General features: G+C 39.5%; 1 protein-coding gene across 2 annotated transcripts in view; it reads right to left on the bottom strand.

The window, feature by feature from the left end:
• The window catches only part of sntg2 (syntrophin, gamma 2), an 80,630-nt gene that overhangs the window by 10,139 nt on the left and 51,373 nt on the right, over positions 1 to 19,118 (bottom strand). Inside the window, exons 10-14 of one of the 2 annotated variants that reach the window (XM_035168488.2) lie at positions 14,228 to 14,357; positions 11,327 to 11,365; positions 10,248 to 10,406; positions 3,329 to 3,400; positions 2,856 to 3,065 (exon numbers count right to left, since the gene is read on the bottom strand). In XM_035168488.2, coding sequence (XP_035024379.1) covers positions 2,856 to 3,065; positions 3,329 to 3,400; positions 10,248 to 10,406; positions 11,327 to 11,365; positions 14,228 to 14,357 — 610 coding nt within the window. The remainder of the gene's footprint in view (positions 1 to 2,855; positions 3,066 to 3,328; positions 3,401 to 10,247; positions 10,407 to 11,326; positions 11,366 to 14,227; positions 14,358 to 19,118) is intronic. The other variant, XM_047341657.1, reaches the window with a different exon arrangement.

Here is a 19,118-nt window from a genome sequence, read left to right as displayed (position 1 = left end):
GGTTACCATGCTGACCTGGAAAGTATTTCACTTTTCTAGTGATTCAAATATCTTGTGACAGGTGCTCTGCATTGTTCTATTAATAAATGTTCCAACTTAAGGGCCCTGAGCGCCAAAGCCCTCTGGTTTCACTGCATTTTCAGCCTTTATGGTTGGTTGGCTGCACTTGAGGGGTGAAAGGGTGGGAATGTAGTAAAATTGTAATAGGCGCCGCTGGCCATTTCATGAAAACTCTGACCTGACATGTGCCATACTTTCTTAATTCCTGAATTTATTGTGTAATTAAGAGTAGGGGGAGGCTTATAAAACTCAATGAGACGCCGATGTTAGAACTGACACATAAGACCCATGAATGATTACAATAGTGCTTCATGTAAAGAAGCATATGTGCTCAGTGCTTCTTCCAGCTCTGGTCATCCTTCACCCAGTTTAGTAAGACTGGTTAGATGGAGAAGGAAATAAGGAGAGAATGGAGCAGTGTTGTTGAAGGCCTCATCAAATAGAGGTGTGTGTTGGTCTGTTATTCAGACTTGGTTTTTGTTGAAGACAACCTTCACAACCTGAAACTTTAATGTTGAGTTTTCTGCTTTCTTAAGGAGCATTAGAGGAAAAACACAGGAGAACTATTCAGAATCCACAGGGACCACACCCACTAGTGAGCTCTCAGAAGAAACAGAGAAGACCAGCTTCTGGCTATGGCTAAAAAGGAGGACAAGATTTGAGGAGGCAGCAGCTCCTGAGAAAGTTTAGCTTAGCTTAGTCAGGGAGATGTCCCTGTTCACTGCTCTGCCACCAGGAGATGTTCCAGGATAAGGGGCAAACATCTATGCATAGTGGTCCCCACCTGAGGACCTTGCACCCAACCAGACAGGCACTGGTAGAGGTGCGGCAGGCAGAGCCTAGCAGGATTAACATCTACATGTTCAAGATCTTCAGTGTTTTTGAATCACTAAAATACTAAATTATTCCTAGTCTTAATAAAACAACCAACAACAAACTTCAGCAGATATTTCTTGCCCATATATATTATATTACTGTGACTAAATATTTAATATCTCGGCCCCTCAACTTTGCTGTATTCCATGCAGTATTTACACTTGTGTTAACCTACCTCCTCAATTCATAACGCCTGGTGAGTCACAACGGAGAAAAAAAAGAATCACATATTGTACTATTGTTACTATTACATGGACGTATTTCCCAGTTGTAATCACTGAAAGATGCAGCATGTACTGTCAGTTGCATCAGAGTATTTGAGCAATCTAATGCACGATGGTAAAAATAACAAATGATAAAGCATTACACACAGGTATCAAGCAATCATAACATGGAAGCAGGCGTATTGAACAGTGGGGCAAAGCGGATCCAGCTGGCCCTGTGTGGACTGGACAGTAAATGGATGCACAGTGAGGTAAGTGATAAAAAATTTAAACACAAATCGAACACAAAGACGCTAAAAACTGGAAAAGTAAGGCCTGGACTCGTCCTCTGCGTGTACATTTTCCAGTTAATGTTCATGTTTAAGCCTCTTGGCGGACACAAGACAGCTGCTACTGAGAAGTGCTTAACAACGCACTCTCCACAGGAGCTGATCGCCTTTACACTCGACACATATTTGCTTAAGATGCAATTTATTGGCTCAATGAGGTGAGGACTCGTTCGTCAGGTTACTCGTGCTAAATGCCTTTAAAGTAACAATACCATTTATGGAAAACAGAGTAGTGCCCATGTTTCAATTTCAAATTCAATTAATTTCTTAATAAGAACAAATTTCAAACAGCCCAGAAACCACAATGTGTCAACAGGAAACACGTCTCATCAAGTGCAATCACTGCTCACTGTTGAAGCATTAAATTAGTGTTAGGAAAGGATGGAAGTGATTAAAAACCAAAGTGACCAATACACAGAATGTATCTTCAAAGTCTTTAACACTAATAGAGCTGCAGCGAGACTCGATTGATCATTCAACCATCAATCATAATCCCTACTCACACGGGAAACTGTCTTGCTGTAATAAATGGGGGTCAATGTATTTGACAGAAGCTTCAGATTAATAATCGATTTAGTTCTTGGATTTGATTAAATCTCGATTACTGTGCAGAACGCTTCAGACTGAACTAAGCAGCCTGCACCTCCGCATGATCATGGAAAACTTTGTTGGTTGACACATGACTATTTTACTGGATGTGCAACAGGAAGGAGTCAGGTTATATTGACCAAAACTAGAACACATTCCTATATGTCAGCTAAAAATGAATAAAAAGTTTAGTTTTACAATTCTATCGAATAGGAATCTTTAGAAAACAAACGTATGCCAAGTTGAAACCATCGGCTGTGTTGCTTTAAATTCTGATAATTATGCGACTTCATATTTTCTCTAGGCTTGTCTGTGTTTTGTGTTGTATCTAATGTATGTCATTCAATATTGTATTTATATTATGGATATACTCTCTAGTGTTAATGTAATTATGTTTTGTTAATGTTGACGCTTATATGAATGCAGATGCTATGTGTTGTGTTGTTGTGTTAATTAATGCCTTTGTGCAGGACTGAACACAATAACAGGAATCCAATGCAGTTCTGTACAATGACTCTGGCATACAAAACTGATAATGTTCTACTTTGAGACTTTGTATTCTTCAGAATGCGTATTAGCTGTCATCTGAAGCTGAGGACAGTGCTTATCTGGCTTCTGGCTTTAAAACCAATACTGAAGGCACACAAAGTGCTGTGGTCTTCATTTTAACATCAAATGCTTCACGCTGCCATTTGAAAAGGGGCTGTGAGAGCTTCCGGAACCCCGTCAATCCAACAGAAAATGTTGCCCCGTTACACAGTGTTGTAGAAAAACTCACTCGTATTCGCTGCACTTCCAAGAAGACAGCTCTTTGGAAGGACTTCTCCCAGATAGCCAGGTCGGTGGCCAGCTCGACCCTGAAGGTGTGGCTCTGGCCGTGGCCGACCAGAATGCTGAAGCTCAGACACTCGTTTTCCTGCTGCTCAGGTGAATGCTCCAGCCCCAAGTAGAGCCTCGCCTGGAGCCAGCAGTCCTCCGCCAACCACAGCTGCAACACAGAACCTTCATTATTACATGATGCACAAAAGTTCTTGCTGTCTCTTCACTTGTTTAATATTTCTTTAATGAAGTCAGTCATTTAGTTCTCAGTTTTAACAAAAAACTTGTGGTCTGTTTTATGTCGGCGCCCTGACACACTATTTTATCTGGTAAAAAAAGAGGGAGAACAGCCCTCCATACTGAGATGAAAACTGCAGTGATCAAATTTTGAACAGCCCTTGTGCACATCACAGCACCCCGCTCTTAACATACCTTGTGAACCTTGAAAAGAACCTCATAGAGGTTATACGTTGTTTCAGCTTGTCCCCAGTCAGCGGCACTGATCTGAGAAATAAAAATGAAGGAGTGTGAGATGAAGAGGCAGTGAATCAAAACAAGCTCTTTTTTTGCACTTGTTAGCAGCACCTCCTTATGCCAATACCAAAGCAGGTGAAATTAAGGCAGGCACTGTAGTTCAGTTGTGTGAATGTTTGAAAGAACTGCCAGTATCGGGGTATAAAATTGATTTATCCTTTTTATCCAAACCTGAGTAGGTAGAATATTTACATCAATGCTGCGACAAGCACAGAAATGTACAGACCCAGTTCACTTCTCTTGTAACCACAACACAAGGAGAAAAATTTTAATTTAAAGACCAATCACATATTTAGGACACACCCTCCTCCATAGTAATGTTCGGTTTCATGTTGTATGTAGCACTTTGTTTGTACTTTGGTCGATGTGGAACCTTCCTTTAGCTGTATACTTTGAATGAGGATCTATTTATCATTCTTTATTTTACCTCAGGAATAAATTGAGGTAGAGAACTCATTTACAATACAGCCGAGTACAGAAAAGAAACAAAAACTTCCAGGACGGCAAGAAAACTCAAATAAGAAACAGTTGAATTTGCCAAATATCATGAGCATTCAATTTGATTTAAACCAAATGAATCAACTAAGACCAGCTGGAGGTAAAATTAGGTGGAATTACAGAATTAAATTGCCCTAAGGATAAAAAGGTATGTTATTCCATTTTGCAGGTGCATGAGAAAGATTGGATTTACCAGACTGGAGTTTACCTCAGTAAAAGCAGTTGACACCTCCAGAGCATCATTGAGTGTGTTCGATGAGTGTAGTGAGGTGATGTAAGGGGGTAAAAGACCAATAAGGGCCTTATAGATAAATATTCATATTTGTGATAACAGATTTAGACAAATTCAGCCCTGTAACATAACCTTAATAGTCAAGTTACATTCAAACTTACTGCAAATTTTGACAAAATTTTATGAATATTAGAGATGTTTATGTTAAATGCTTAATGTATAAAACAGGAGAAAACCTGTTGTTTTATTTCATTTCCTGAGGAGATGATCAGAGCACAAGGTTCTTCTTCAGTCGCCATCTAAACTATCATGGTTTTCAGATCTAAACCTCCACCCCGAGCTTCAAATCCTGTAGGGTCAACAAAACAATTTCCCTGTAATTAAAGCAGCATTTCAGTGATGTTTTATATTTTTCTAAGAGGCAAACAATCCTATGAAAAGGACGAAACCAACAATGAACAATAAGATTAACAATAATAATAATAATAATAAATAATAATACACTATAGTTGTATAGCACCTTTTATACAAGAAATGTAGCTCAAAGTGCTTTGCATACAATATAGATACAAATAAAAACGTCATTTATATAAGGGAACAGATTTTAAGTAACATGAGAACATACAAGATAAAATGCCTTTATTTGTTATTCCTTCTGATATAAATATTACTGGTCATACTTTAAAGTCTTGTTTTAATCTGTTCCCGTTTGCCCTGTTTAAGTAACTATTAATAGAAACAAAACATTTCCTCTATCCATTTCAAATATTATTGACCCTCTAGCTCTTCAGAAACTCTGTATTTCTTAACAGGGCTTTTATTGTGGAACATTGTAAGTTGTACATTACTATAAACTATAGTTGGCTGAGACATTAACACACAGTGACAGAAATAGGACACTAATACTCAGTGTTAAAAATAGAATGGTTATATTGTTCAATCTTTTCAACTAAAGCAGTAGAAATGTGCATTATGCTTAACTGACATGCTTATGATATAACAGGCACCAGGAGTTAATCCCTGGCCTGTATTTGTTCATGTTGTCCACACCCCTCAGACAACCAGCTTTTAGTTGACTTCCAGTTTGTATTCCAGGAAATAAGGTTTTTCTCCCTATGCTAAAAACTACAGGTGTTTCAGGGGAAAACTTTGAAATGAAGGTAGATGTTAATGACCTTTTCATAAAGATTAACCAATGGACTTGACAGCCAGGGGAAGTTACAAGGCATAGAGCAGGGTTGTAAATCGGGTCGGATTACTCATCTTGACCCCTTCACACCACTGGCAGACATACGTTTTTTCTCCCATGGAATTGGTGTAGAGGACTTATTAAAGTGGTGATTCCAATATCCCCAGGTTAAATGAATGGCTGTGATAACAGTTTTCAGCATGCTACACTGAGCGGTGAGCATATCTTTACATGACATACACACTAACTGACACTTTGTTTTCCAGGGCGTGTTTTATAAAAGCACTAATGCTACCCTAATGCGATGCAGGACACAGTGCAGTTAAACCACCTACTTGGACACAGCCATATTTCAACAAAAGCTTGAGGACAGCTCTGGCATTTCACACCAGCAGCTGCATAATGCCTCCTGAAATTCCAATCCACTCCACTCAATACATCTATTATGTTGAAAGCATATCCATTAAAATCATGGCAGATTACTTCTGTCACTAAAACCTCATCATCAGTATTTTTTGGTCCCAATTTATGACCTACAGTAACAGTCGTCTCTGAAATGTTTACTGCAGCTCTCACCTGCTCCCAGGATAAAGCAATGTTTTCTTTCCATTTCTGTTTTTGTGAAATCACCAAAAGGGCTCAAAAAAGTTGTTTTCTAATGCCTCAATTTCAGACACGTTCTTGAATCCCCATCAGAAAAAAGTTCCCATTCTTTGCCTGTGGCATGTTCTGTTCAAGGGAAATATCAGTTACATTTCCTTCAGCATTTAGTTAATAAGTAATGTTGCTGAGGTTTGGTAATGGTTTAGAACGAGGAAACAAAATGACTTGTGGTTATATTCATAATCTTTCTGAAGAAAGGACTATTTCAGTCTAACAAGAGTTTGGAAACTTATGTACAGACCATTTATAACTGACATCCCTGTAAAAAATACAGACGTCACCCACAGTGCTGCTGAAAACTCTCCAGCAGTGATAGTTTTCTCTTTGCTGTGGCAAAACCCCCGAGCAGAACCAAAGAGCCCCCACCCCCGCACACGCTTGTTTGATGGTATCAACAAAGCCCAGTTTGAGAGCCTTAGCTTAAACAAGGGCACACTCTGGTCTCTGCCATGGGAGCAAACCGCTGCAGTGACCATCTGAAAACTTACACACGACAGATCTTGGGTGAATATTGATGTAGAGAGGGAATCGCCGATATGTGCTGTGTGATATGAAGTCAGGAGCAGACTGGAGGGAGACAGAAAGATGAAATGCAATGGTCTCCAGCAGGCGTGTAATCCTGGATGACCTACGTTATGCTTACATACGCAAGCTGAATAACACAGCGACATTATCCTGGCCAGATGCAGCACTTCACTTCCAACAAAAGTGGCTGGTGTCATATCAAAGTGCAGTGATGGAGTGCTGACTGAGAAACAGCTGTTCTACCCACTCAGTTCTGTAACAGATCTCCTGAACAAGGGCTACAGCATCTTAAAGGCCATAGTTTGACAATTTGCGAAATGTGCTTATTTGCTTTCTTGCTGAGTGAAATAAAATGATCGATGACACCCTCATATATGTGCAGTAAATATAAAGGTATAGACACCATTAAGAAAAAAGTTCAAAGTGACTTTAGGTGTAAAAACAGCAAGTACATTTTTTATGGGAGGTTATATATTGGACTATTTCTTGCTTGGCTGAGCGTAGTGTCCTCCTCAGGGACTTGCCACTGTTCCAGTCTGTGAGCGAATATATGCAATGCTAGGCTAAGTTACGGCAAACTTTAGCAGACAGACTACATGAGTGCTAGCAATGTTATCCTGTAACTCTCAGTAAGACAGAAAGTAAGTGGATTTGGCAAATTGACAAACTAAAGGTGGAGGGTAAAGGAGAAGAGCAGTTCTGAAGGTCAGACGGTTTGGTGGCTTGCTGGACACTTGGCTGAGTGGAGTTAAAAGTTTATGAGAGAAACAAAGTTAAAGATTCACAGTTTACAAGACATGGTTGAAGGTAAAGGACTATGCAAATATGGACAACATGGCAGTTCCCCAAAAGTGAAGCCAAAGTGCCTTGATCACGCCCTGGTGGCTGGTGTATTAGACCCTAAACCCAGCCATTTCCATGTGGAGTACACGTCAAATAAAAATGTCTCAAAGATAGTTTCTGTCATCTTAAGTTGTTCATATCGCACTGATGTTTGTCAAATTTGGTTTTATTTAGCTAATTGATGCCATAAAAACAAGGAGAAACGTCATGATTGAAAGCTGAGACTGACTCATTAAGATTAAGATTCCTTTATTCGTCCCACACACATGCACACACACACTTGTGTGATGGTCGAGCATGTGTATTGGCAGGGCCCAGATGTCTTCTCCATCGTTATAAACAGAATCTTGCGTCCAGATAAATGCAAGTTGTTTATTTGCCGGGTAAATTGTCACTGCACATAATTATAATTCTGGAATCATTGGGAATGTGAAAAGTATTAAGATTGTTTTTATTATCAGGAAAACCTAACATCCTAATTGTGGTTATTTAATTAACAGCCTCTTATTGTTTGCAATTCATGTATATAGCTTTGCTAATCCTGCACACAGTTTCTGTATGAGCATCATATACTTCTGGGGAAATTTTGGGTAATATTAACATGTAAGTTTCTTGTTCGTTTCTTAGCTTGTGTGTTGTAGCTATTGGCTATGTGTGGCTATTGAATGCAACATACATTATTTTGGTTCAGTTTCTTACACACACATGCTTGTACTTCTATCTTAGTGAGGACACTCATTGGAATAATGCATTCCCTGTCCCCTTACCCTAACCATCCAAACTAATTGCATAACCCTAACCTAAACCGATTCTAACCCAAGTAGGTTGTAGGCTCAAAATGGTCCTCACAAAGATATCTGTATAAGAGCGCACGCACACACACACACACACACACACACACACACACACACACACACACACACACACACACACACACACACACACACACACACACACACACACACACACACACACACACACACACAAAAGCAGCAACTCTTAAGTTTTGGGGGAACATTGGGCATAGTAAAGATGCACACTCTACGATTATAACAGAGTAGTCAGCTTGTAATTGTTAAGTCCCAATTACAGTCACCACAATTTGTGGTCTTTCTTGAAATGTCATCAAATTGGTACAGTTTATAGAAACTCACAGGGCAAGGGTTATGGCCACAAACACACAGACTCAAAAGATACCTTTGTCAAACAGCGTTAAACTGGTGACGAAAACACTCTAAAAGTAGAGACAAGAGGAAAACCTGCATGTTCACACACTTTATGCAACCTGCAAACAACACAAATTATAAGGACAGAGCTTTTTGACAGTGAATATTATGAACTATATATATACATCATCTGTAAGAAGCTACACTCCAGATCTAACAGAACTCGCATGAGCATTCAAATCTCATTCACAACAGTACATGAGAACACCTAATCTTATTACATTTTCTGATACAATGTTATGAAGACTACAGTATCTGTGGTAGTGGACATTTGGTGCAGCTTATTAGAACTGGGGACTTTTCGGCCCTGGTAGCGGTATGTGCACTACTAAGTACAATTCTAGTTTCTGCTCTGTCTGTAATCAATAAAGTAATCAATCAAATTGTATTTGTATAGCCCATATTCACAAATCACAATTTGTCTCATAGGGCTTAACAAGGTTTAAGACATATTAATCAGCTTGCAGTGTTTTGGCATCTCCTGTGTCTTATAATAAATTAATTTGTTCTTTAGACTGGATTTTCTGGTTTGAGTCTAGATTCTCATCTAGACTCAAATGAGGATCTTGACCTTTGACCACCAAATTCTAATCAATTCATCTTTGAGTCCAAGTGAACATTTGCACCAAATTTGAAAGGATTTCCTGAAAGTCTTGAGATATCAAGTCTGGAAGGCAAAAAATGTGTTTTGTAAGCTGGCCCCGAGAGCTCAATGCATTGCAGCTTAAGAAATCACATGTAAGTAGACAAAACACAAGCAAAGTCATCAATTTGACAACACAACACATTACAGACAACACAACACAGTACGCACAGCACAACACATTACGCACAACACAACCCATTATACACAACACATTACAGAAACGCACTGCAATTAAAGAAAACGACAGCGGAAGTGATTCCAGGGGACACTTCAAAGTGATGAACACGTCTGGACACGTGTCTGGACGATTACTGATGACGTAATGGGTTCCCGCGACGACTACTGATGACTTATAGGCTTCTTGAGGGCCGTCCCAATTCGTAAGGGAAGATTTCAACCACTATGACTTGTGACTCTGTTTCAAGGGGTAAGATAACCCCTTGAAACACTTCCGTTGTCGTTTTCTGTAATTGCAGCGCGTTTCTGTGTCATTTGTTGTGTGTAATGTGTTGTGTTGTGCATAAGGTGTCAAATTGATGAAGATGTTTTCTTACTTTGCTTGTGTTTTGTCTACTTGCATGTGTTTTCTTAAGTTGCAGTGCGTTGAGCTCTCAGGGCCACCGTAGTTTTGTAAGGTCACAGCGACCTCATCCTTGAACTTTAACTACAAAAATCGAATCTAATCAGTTCACGTTTGTTTGAAGAAATTCCCTCAAGGCTTTCTTTAGATATTGTGTTCATAAGAATGGGATGAACAACAAATAGATGGACAACATGAAAACAAAATGTCGCTGCCAGAGAGGCATGAAAACACCCTGAAAGAAATTCCTATCATTAGCTGAATGGAGGTAATTGGTGTGTAAGTCATGTGGGTCAGTGTGATATTCTTCAGATTTTAGACAAAACCATTTCAAATGAGCTTAACATGAAACAACATTTCCTTTAATGGCAAACTGAATGAGCAGGGAAACTTGAACAAAACAAAGACTGATTACCGGGGGACTTGTGAAGATATAAAAATAAGGTCCTCTCAGAGCCAGGAACTTGAACGCTGCAGTTGGACCAGCAGTGCTGCCCTCTGGGCTTTCACACGCCCAGCCCATGTGAACAATCTGGAAAGATGGAGAGGATGACATGCACACACTTCCACCACTCTGTAACACAATGGTAAAATGACATACAATAAAAATCTGTTCTTGTTGAATACGACACAGAGCCAAGCAAAATGTGCTCTGTCAAATCAAATGAAATAAACAGGCTTTACAGAGATGCAGCTTTGAAATTATACATTTAAAATGATGCTCATCAGTTCAGTGGTGCTGCAGTCTCAGCTGCACTGCAACAATTCACTGTTGCTCTCCAACAGATTGACTTAGGATGTTTCTCTGCTCTTTTTTTCAGCAGCATATCTACACTGTCTCCACCTACTGCTCCATCTACACTCTGTATGTGGTGGTCTCAACTCCTTCCAGCAAACCTCATCTCTTTTGTGACACAATTATACCTGCGGATGCTTCACTGATGAAGATGTGCTAAAAACTATTTATAAATTGCTTAGGTGACTTGAATAATTTCAATTATTTGGCAGAGTGCCCCACAGATTCAATGCAGGGCTTCTTAAAGCTGCACCTGTATGTAGAGGACAAACTGCGGAGAGGCGTTGCCTGAACAGTCATCTACACAACTATGGGGATGCAATTGGAAATGTTCAGTGTGTAAGATCATGGTTTTCTTAAGGGGCATGTACTCCACTGGTCACCAGCTAAAGCAGCTCCTGAAGACTTCAACATCCCTAAATTAACAAAACCTCCAAACAAAGGTTAATGCAACATCTTTATCAGCACACGTCATAACAAGGTTAACCACATTCTATAATTAATAGATCTACAGTCACAGAGTATTAGTGAACTCCACATGGTCTCCACCCATTGCCAACCATATCTTAAAAAAACATTACATAATGCAAGCAGGTGTGTGATATGTACATGGTGTCTGTTGTGCTGTGACAATTATGAACCTGGTTTCAAATAGCATGTTACACCTGTTAGATCACAATAGGTCTGCGTGAGCATACCTGATCATCTGAAGCACAGTATTTATTGATGATCTTTATCTAGGAGGGAAATGAAGACAAAACGAGAATCGGTAACACAACTTGTTCATGAATCAATGTTTCAGTCTAAAGGTTATGGTACAATCCTGTTGAAAATGTGTGTATAGAATATGATCCAGCAGGTATATGAGGTACTTCTTTGTGTCAAAATTGCATTGCTTGAATGTCATTATACAATCAGCATTATATCTACCGAAAGACCAAATAGGCAAAATAGTTTATTTAAGCTGTTTTCAGACATGAATTTCAGAGAATGTTCGCACAATTGGGTCAGGACTTTCTCCGGAGGTTAACTTTCACATATGAAGAACACACCGGGAGATTCTCCACTCAGACGTGTGCACATCAACACAGACATCCCATTCAGGGGAGGGGTGGTACAGCAGGCAGAGGCAGGAGGTAACATATTAATTCCGCTATTCCGGATATCACATGTTTTAGTTTGGCTTTTATCTCCAAAAAGCTGTTAATCAGTGTCACATAGGTGTATGGCACCACTTGTTCATCCTGAGATATTTGTATTCTTATAGGACCTCCTGCTGTTTTCTGACATCGGCTTGTTCTCCAACATTATCCAGACTTTTTATGAGACAGTCTGAAGCCTCTCACTCGGCCATTTGCGTTCTCACATACAGCTCAGAGCATGTCTGAAAGCAGCTTTAGAGAGATTTCAATTGGCTTTGTTTTTTGTTTTTCCAAACAGGAAATATTTCACAACTATTTTTATTTCGTGTTGTGGTAGGAGACAAAACAGCAAATCAAATGCATTCTCTCTTTGTACTAGCAAAAAATGGGCTTTTCATTTCCAACAGTAGACATGCTGCCGCTGTGGCTCAGGGGTTAGATTGGGTCAGCCTCTAACCAGAAGATTGGCAGCTAGATTCCAGTCTTCCCCATGCCACAGTGTGTCGAAATTACCCCCTCGAGCAAAAGTACTACACATAGATTCACTGTATGTATGTTGAAAAACTTGTACAGTAAGTAACTCCTCATATATAATGTTGAGCCCAGATTAGTCTGGTGATAAAAAACAGGCTCTCATACCTAATTAATGACTGCTAAGTAGTCATTCAGCACATGCAGTCCTCTCCGCCATTTCCTCACATTTCACTTTGATTATCACACTGATGATGCTGTGCATTTTTGGTCAGGATGCAGACGCACTGAACGCCCATGCTCGTCGACTGCGCAGCTGCCTTTTTTAAAATGGTGTGATTAATTCATGCCTGCATCACCTAATTATGGACGTGGAGTGTGATTGCTAAATGGCCAATCAGGATGTAATTGTGTTCCTGCTTTGGGAGAGAGCAGAACTTTTGTTTTAATAACCTACAACCCTTAAATAGACTGTGACACCCCTGGGTTCCCTCATGTGTTTTTCATGGAGATGACAGTCATCTGGTTTGGCAGAGGATTATTTGATGTCCGTTTGATGTTCCTTAACAAAGACTAGAACTAAGAATCCAGCTTGTTAGTGACTAGTGACCCAATAAGGCTGGGGTACGAGATGCAATGTCCTTATTAAAGATTAGACCGATAAAAAATAATGTCCTAAAACCGTCACATTTTGCTTCATCGGGTTTCAGATAAGCCGACATTAAGATGCAGCCCCACTGGAGGTTACCTTGAGTTTAAAAATAAACATTAACTTAATTTGTCAATAACAAATTTGACCTTTTCTAATGTGCTCCCTCCGAGTGATTTACCCTTTTTTGTTCCATTAAAAATATATGAAGGTCTAAAAGGTGTATGACACACACACACACACACACACACACACACACACACACACACACACACACACACACACACACACACACACACACACACACACACACACACACACACACACACACACACACACACACACACACACACACACACACACACGTTTAAGCCTTGCAATGAATGCACCCCTTGTGTGTCAGCATATCTCAGCATGGTGGTCCCTCCTCTGCTCAGTCACCTGAAATCCTCATTGTTAGTCACTAACAAGCTGGAATCTTAGTTCTAGTCTTTGTTAAGGAACATCAAACAGACATCAAATACTCCTCTGCCAAACCAGATGACTGTCATCTCCATGAAAAACACATGAGGGAACCCAGGGGTGTCACAGTCTATTTAAAGATTGTAGGTTATTAAAACAAAAGTTCTGCTCTCTCCCAAAGCAGGAACACAATTACATCCTGATTGGCCATTTAGCAATCACACTCCACGTCAATAATTAGGTGATGCAGGCACGAATTAACCACACCATTTTAAAAAAGGCAGCTGCGCAGTCGACGAGCATGGGCGTAGAGTGCATCTGCATCCTGACCAAAAATGCACAGCATCATCAGTGTGATAATCAAAGTGAAATAGGAGGAAATGAGAGAGAGGAGTGCATGTGCTGAAGGACTACTTAGCAGTCATTAATTAGGTGTGAGAGCCTGTTTTTTGTCAGCAGACTGTGACTCAATGAGTGATTGTCAGGAGGGGTCTGTGTGTGACGAGAGAAAACACGTAGCTAATGTGGGCTAAACATATTTATGATATTATATATCTATAATATTTTCTTTATAAACAAGAAGTCTACCAATCGGATGATAAACAATTGTGATTCTCTAAACTAATAGTCTGCCCACTTGTACTACTTAAAATAACCATATATATTTAATTAGATGACATGAGCAACCAGATTAAAGATACATTAAATGCAATGCCAAGAAAAGCACTTAAATGTCATATGAGTAGTTCAAGTTTTCACTCATTTAAAAAGATCACAAACCCCATCAATCTCTGCTTTACTTTTCACCCTCATTTTCAAATCAAGACTCAAAATAAGATCCAACCAAAACCTCTAACGTCGAGAGATGGACTTACATTTTCTTGTGTCAAGTCATTGATATTTGAGGATATTGCTTGGAGCCAGTCGGTACTTTCTGCTGCAGTGCAAAATTGAAGAATATTGGTGCTGGCTCCGTCCAAGGCGAAGACTTCAAAACAGTTGGACCTGGAGGAACATAGAGGTCAAAATTAGAAGTATACTGCAGACGATTGAAGGTAATTTTTTTTTCACAAAGTGGAGCTGAAGCAGTCCGTTACTTCTGCTGTACGACTTATATCACTGCATTATGTGCAGTAGAGCTTCTTTCATGTGCCTGATGGGCTAGTGGCACCTAATTATAAAAATATCTCCACACCCAAGGCTATGAAGAGGCGGTTCTTTAGTTATTATATAGTCTGAGCAATGCTGGTCATATTTGTGGTAATATTTCTCTAATCACATTTATTTTTTGTGCTAAGGCTACAAAATTGTTTAGATTTCAATTAAATGCCTCTGCAAGATAAAAAAAAAAGGAGAGCTCAGATAATGGCTCTAATTAAAAGGGAACATGGACAGAAGTGCAGATCAATACAAGTTGTGGCTGAAGTCAAAAGCTTAAAAGAATGGTTTGATATTTTATGAGAGAGTTAGATGAGAAGGTCAGTACCACCAACACCTGGTTAGTTTACTTGAGCATTAAGACATTATAAAACATTCAAAGCTCGCTGATTGCAACACATTCTATAGTGTCTGTTTAATCTGTACAAGAAACATGTAAAAGAATAACTCAACCTTCCACAGGGAGTTGTTTGCCGTGCTGGCTTTGAGTCATAACTTTCTTCAGAGGAAGCCAGGCTAGCTGCCTCGGCTCATGCCCAGTCTTTATTCTAAGCTAAGATGGGATAAGATAAAGGGTGGACCATACTCTGCGTTCTGTGTCTGCTGGGTACTCGTTCACACGTACATGCCCACGGCCCCATTCATACTAAGATTAGGGTCTGCATCGGGCTGTTGTTATCCGCATGTGTACCTGATCCCACATTCCATTCCATGCCAGCGGGTGGATATATTGTACCTGGAGCATGCAGGCAGTTACTCAGCACAATCCTTAATTTTGGACTGCAAGTGGACATCTGCATAGGGGTTCATGCATACCCTAGTGGACTGCAAGTGGATGAAGACATTTACGTCACTAGGACCATAGTGGACAATAGGGGACTGGCAGATGCGGACACTATGATAACGCCTTAACAGGTTGCTGGCTACATTTATGGTGTCAATTTTATCATCTAACTCTTCTCTAGCAAGCAAATAAGTGAGTTTCCCAAAATGACTGACAGGAAAATTTGAAAAAATAAATAAATAAATAAAGTGCATGACATCCCCAGACTGGCTAAGACATGTCAAAATAATTCACCCTACAGTTCAGATTGAGAAAATTACCCTTCACAAAGCATTTGCAGCAAGAAATGAGGATTACATTTTTTTTAACAGCAAATAATTTTGTGTTTGGCATCTTTCGAGTTCATCACCCCCTTGCAGTGCCTGGAGGTTAAACGCACTGCTATACTAACACAATTACATCTCTGTGTTGATGGGGTGTTGATGAGGTCATCTAAGAGAGATCACACTCATCGGCCGAATGTGATACTTTCTGACATTTAATTTCACTGCGTTTATACGCTGCTGACACTTTTATCCTCTGAGATACTTGTCACTAAACATGCAAGCATTTCTGTGCTTCCCATTTGTGACACTTTAGAGGGAAAATTCTCTTGAAGAAAGATTGCATGAGAAGCAGGGGAGATGTTGTAGAGGTATACGTGAGGTGAAGCCTGATAAAAACAGAGGAACAATAGACAGGCGTTGAATGCACAGTATGAAGAGGGAAATCTACCAAGACAGCCCCCTAAACCAAACAGTATACTCCCTAACTTATACACACACAAAACTTCCTGGAGGTTAGGTGGTACAAAGTCAGCATTCCTAACAAATCCTCTGGTGAGCATGACTTTCACACTGTATCTGCAATAAGCTTGTTAAAATCGTATGTTCCGCTGCCTGTGTACTGACTCACTGGCTCTCTAGTCGTGATTTTCACTGGGCTTAATGTTGTTTTTTTGATTTAACAAGAGTATAAATTCTTGCAGTGTCAATTTGCTTGACTCAAATTAGCTTTATTCTATGATTTGTGCAACCATAAAGAATCGCTAATGTGTGTTCCTAATTCTTTTTCCGAAATTCTTTAAAACTAGCAACGCCAAAATATCTCTTTGAGGGCAATAAAAAAGTGAGCAACAGATGACGCAGAAATCTTCAGTATATCAGTTGGATCCCTTTCAATTAATGAAGAACCTCTGAGACTGAGCTGATATGGGGGAAATGTGAGAGGGGATGAAAGTGCAATGAGTGAAGAGCTCCAAACCAAGAGATTAATCAAAGGAATGGACAGCCGGCAGATCAATGTCAGCAGAACACAGCCCTGTCAAGAGGAGCTGCTAAAGCCCTTGCACCTCCAATGAGCAGGACTGAAATCCTCCCAGAGTGATGGGATCTACGGAGTGCGATTCTTTTCATACATCTGAACCATTCCCGGCGGCACAAATTATTGTGCCCTGGTTGCTGACTAGGCAGTAATAAATCCTTTGAGACAAAGCAGAGACGTATCACCCAGTCAACATACAGGGTGATACACAAAGGATAAATGGGGGTTTGAGAGGACTCCAGCTGTTTGTTGTGGTGTGAATGGCACAAGAGGGAAAATGTGCCACGTCCACCGATTAGTGAGTGAAACAGGAAGGCTTTCATAAAATCAAACAACATATCTGACCCTACTAGTGTCTGGTATGTCTTTACCCGCAACAGCCATGATTGTATTTACATTCAGTAATTATTTATATATAGCCCACTGGCTTATATTGTTTTTACTGGCAGTGGCCACACTGGAGTCAGATTTACAGGAGAACAATGCAAGCATGTCACCTGGTGCAAATGTAACTGATAATAGCATGTTCAATGCTCAGAGTCTCTACACCGGCTCAGAGTTGCAGCTACAGGAAGACAAATCGCTGCCTGCCATCTTTCTTAATAAACGCTTCTACAAAGCAAGTCACTGGATTCGCTTTTAAGATTTTTGTTCCACTGTGAACATACGCACCACTTGCTCCTCTGTTGTATTTCCGACAATGTAGTTTTACAAGGTGTGTTTGTTGTCTAAGACTTAAACCTTAGTGGACACAAAGAATGACATATATACTGGAAATGATGGCTAACACTTTATACAAAGGACAAGCAGGAAAAGCAGTATTAATTTGCAAGGTTCCTTTCTAATAGATCCCCTTTGACAGCTTAAACAGGCTGACAACACCTCACTGTCAGTGTAAGCAGCTGCTCCGACACATCAGACTGGCCAGACTGAAAATGTGTGCAAAGGAAAGAAACAAGGCCGGTGAGCTATCATTGAGGCCTTATTTTCAGATTCCTTTTTCACTAAAATATGAAAACACAGGAACAATTCCCCAGTGAATTGGATTTAAATTAGGTATCAAGAAAAATTGTGGAGAAAATATTTCTGTCACCCCAACTGGGAGAATATGCAGTACCAGCAAGGATCAATAGAATATCCAATGACTGTTCCTTCAGGATCCTTTTTAAAAGATAGATAGGTTTAAGCCATTTATGAAATTACATGGTTGGAATAATTGTTTGAGTCAGGTATGGTACAGAAAAGTTGAATAACCTCAATATAATTCCATTTAATTAGACCAACTAAAAGGGTGAATCTTTGAAGGTGCAACTATTTTCAGATGTGCAATGGACATAGTTTTCTAAATGACAATTAGGTAAGTTGCATACCTTGCCATGACTGGCTCCAAACCAGCTGTCATGTCACTAAATTCTGCTTATTTACTAATACAAATCTAATTCTTCAGCTGTGGAAACAGCCCCCTAATGCTCTCCACATATTCCACTCAGTGAGGCTCAGATAACACAAAGAATAATACCCCAAACAAAAAAACTAAAAGCACATCGACCCCTTTCTAATTGCAAGTGGATGAGTTTGCCTTTAGCTGGTCTTAATCAATAGATACCTGTGGCTACTGTAGTGACATTTTACCAGGGAATCAATGCTCTTTCACCCTGAAGGCAAATGCCAGATGTTGGGGGGTTGTGAGTTTGTTTCTTGTTTCAATAAAACACATTTATTTATTTTTGAGAGGCACTTGAGGGTCAAGGTTACTTAGGGTTATAGATTCAAGCAATGTTTGTGATTATTGCTTTGAATTTTCTTTTAAACTAATTTGAGAGAAAAATAATTAGAAATAAATAATAACATCATATACCATAATACATTTTGTAGTTGTATATGATAATATGTAGTTTGTTTTTGATCCAGATATCCGCATCATTTCTCTATAAAGGAGAAGTGGTCTCTCGAGAAGTATCCTTCAATAATTTAAGAGCTTGCTAAAAAAACAGGAAAGACAATCTATGAACCTGAAACATATTTTAATTAATGGCTTGTAACTGATCTATAAAAATTAATGAATTATTATCATTATTAATTAACTCATTTCTGATGAAAAACCCTTAATAAATGGTGCCCTATCAAAAGACTTCTATAAAAACCAGATTATCTTGGTATTACACTCTAAATTTGTTGAAGATTCAAGTTCAGGATTCAAAGATGTTTTCCTCTGTTCCCGTCCATATTGACCTGCTCTGAATTTGTACATCCTGACATGTCTGCCAGGTTTCTGTATTATTATTATCTGCATTTTAACACAGAGAAATTAATTCAATGTTTCCTTCATATATTGTCATGTTAATGACTGATGACTCCAAAGAAAGATCCCAGTGTTACAAGGTGGGACACCTTGACGTATCGTACCAGAGGCTTAAAATTATGGTATTTTGGGGGAAATTATTGTTTAAATTAGTCGCATC

Source organism: Hippoglossus stenolepis, chromosome 10 (genome assembly GCF_022539355.2).
Source record: "Hippoglossus stenolepis isolate QCI-W04-F060 chromosome 10, HSTE1.2, whole genome shotgun sequence".
In the NCBI taxonomy this organism is placed as follows: Eukaryota; Metazoa; Chordata; class Actinopteri; order Pleuronectiformes; family Pleuronectidae; genus Hippoglossus; species Hippoglossus stenolepis.
Note: the sequence above shows the minus strand (reverse complement) of the source record. Positions and strands in the feature narration are given on the sequence as shown.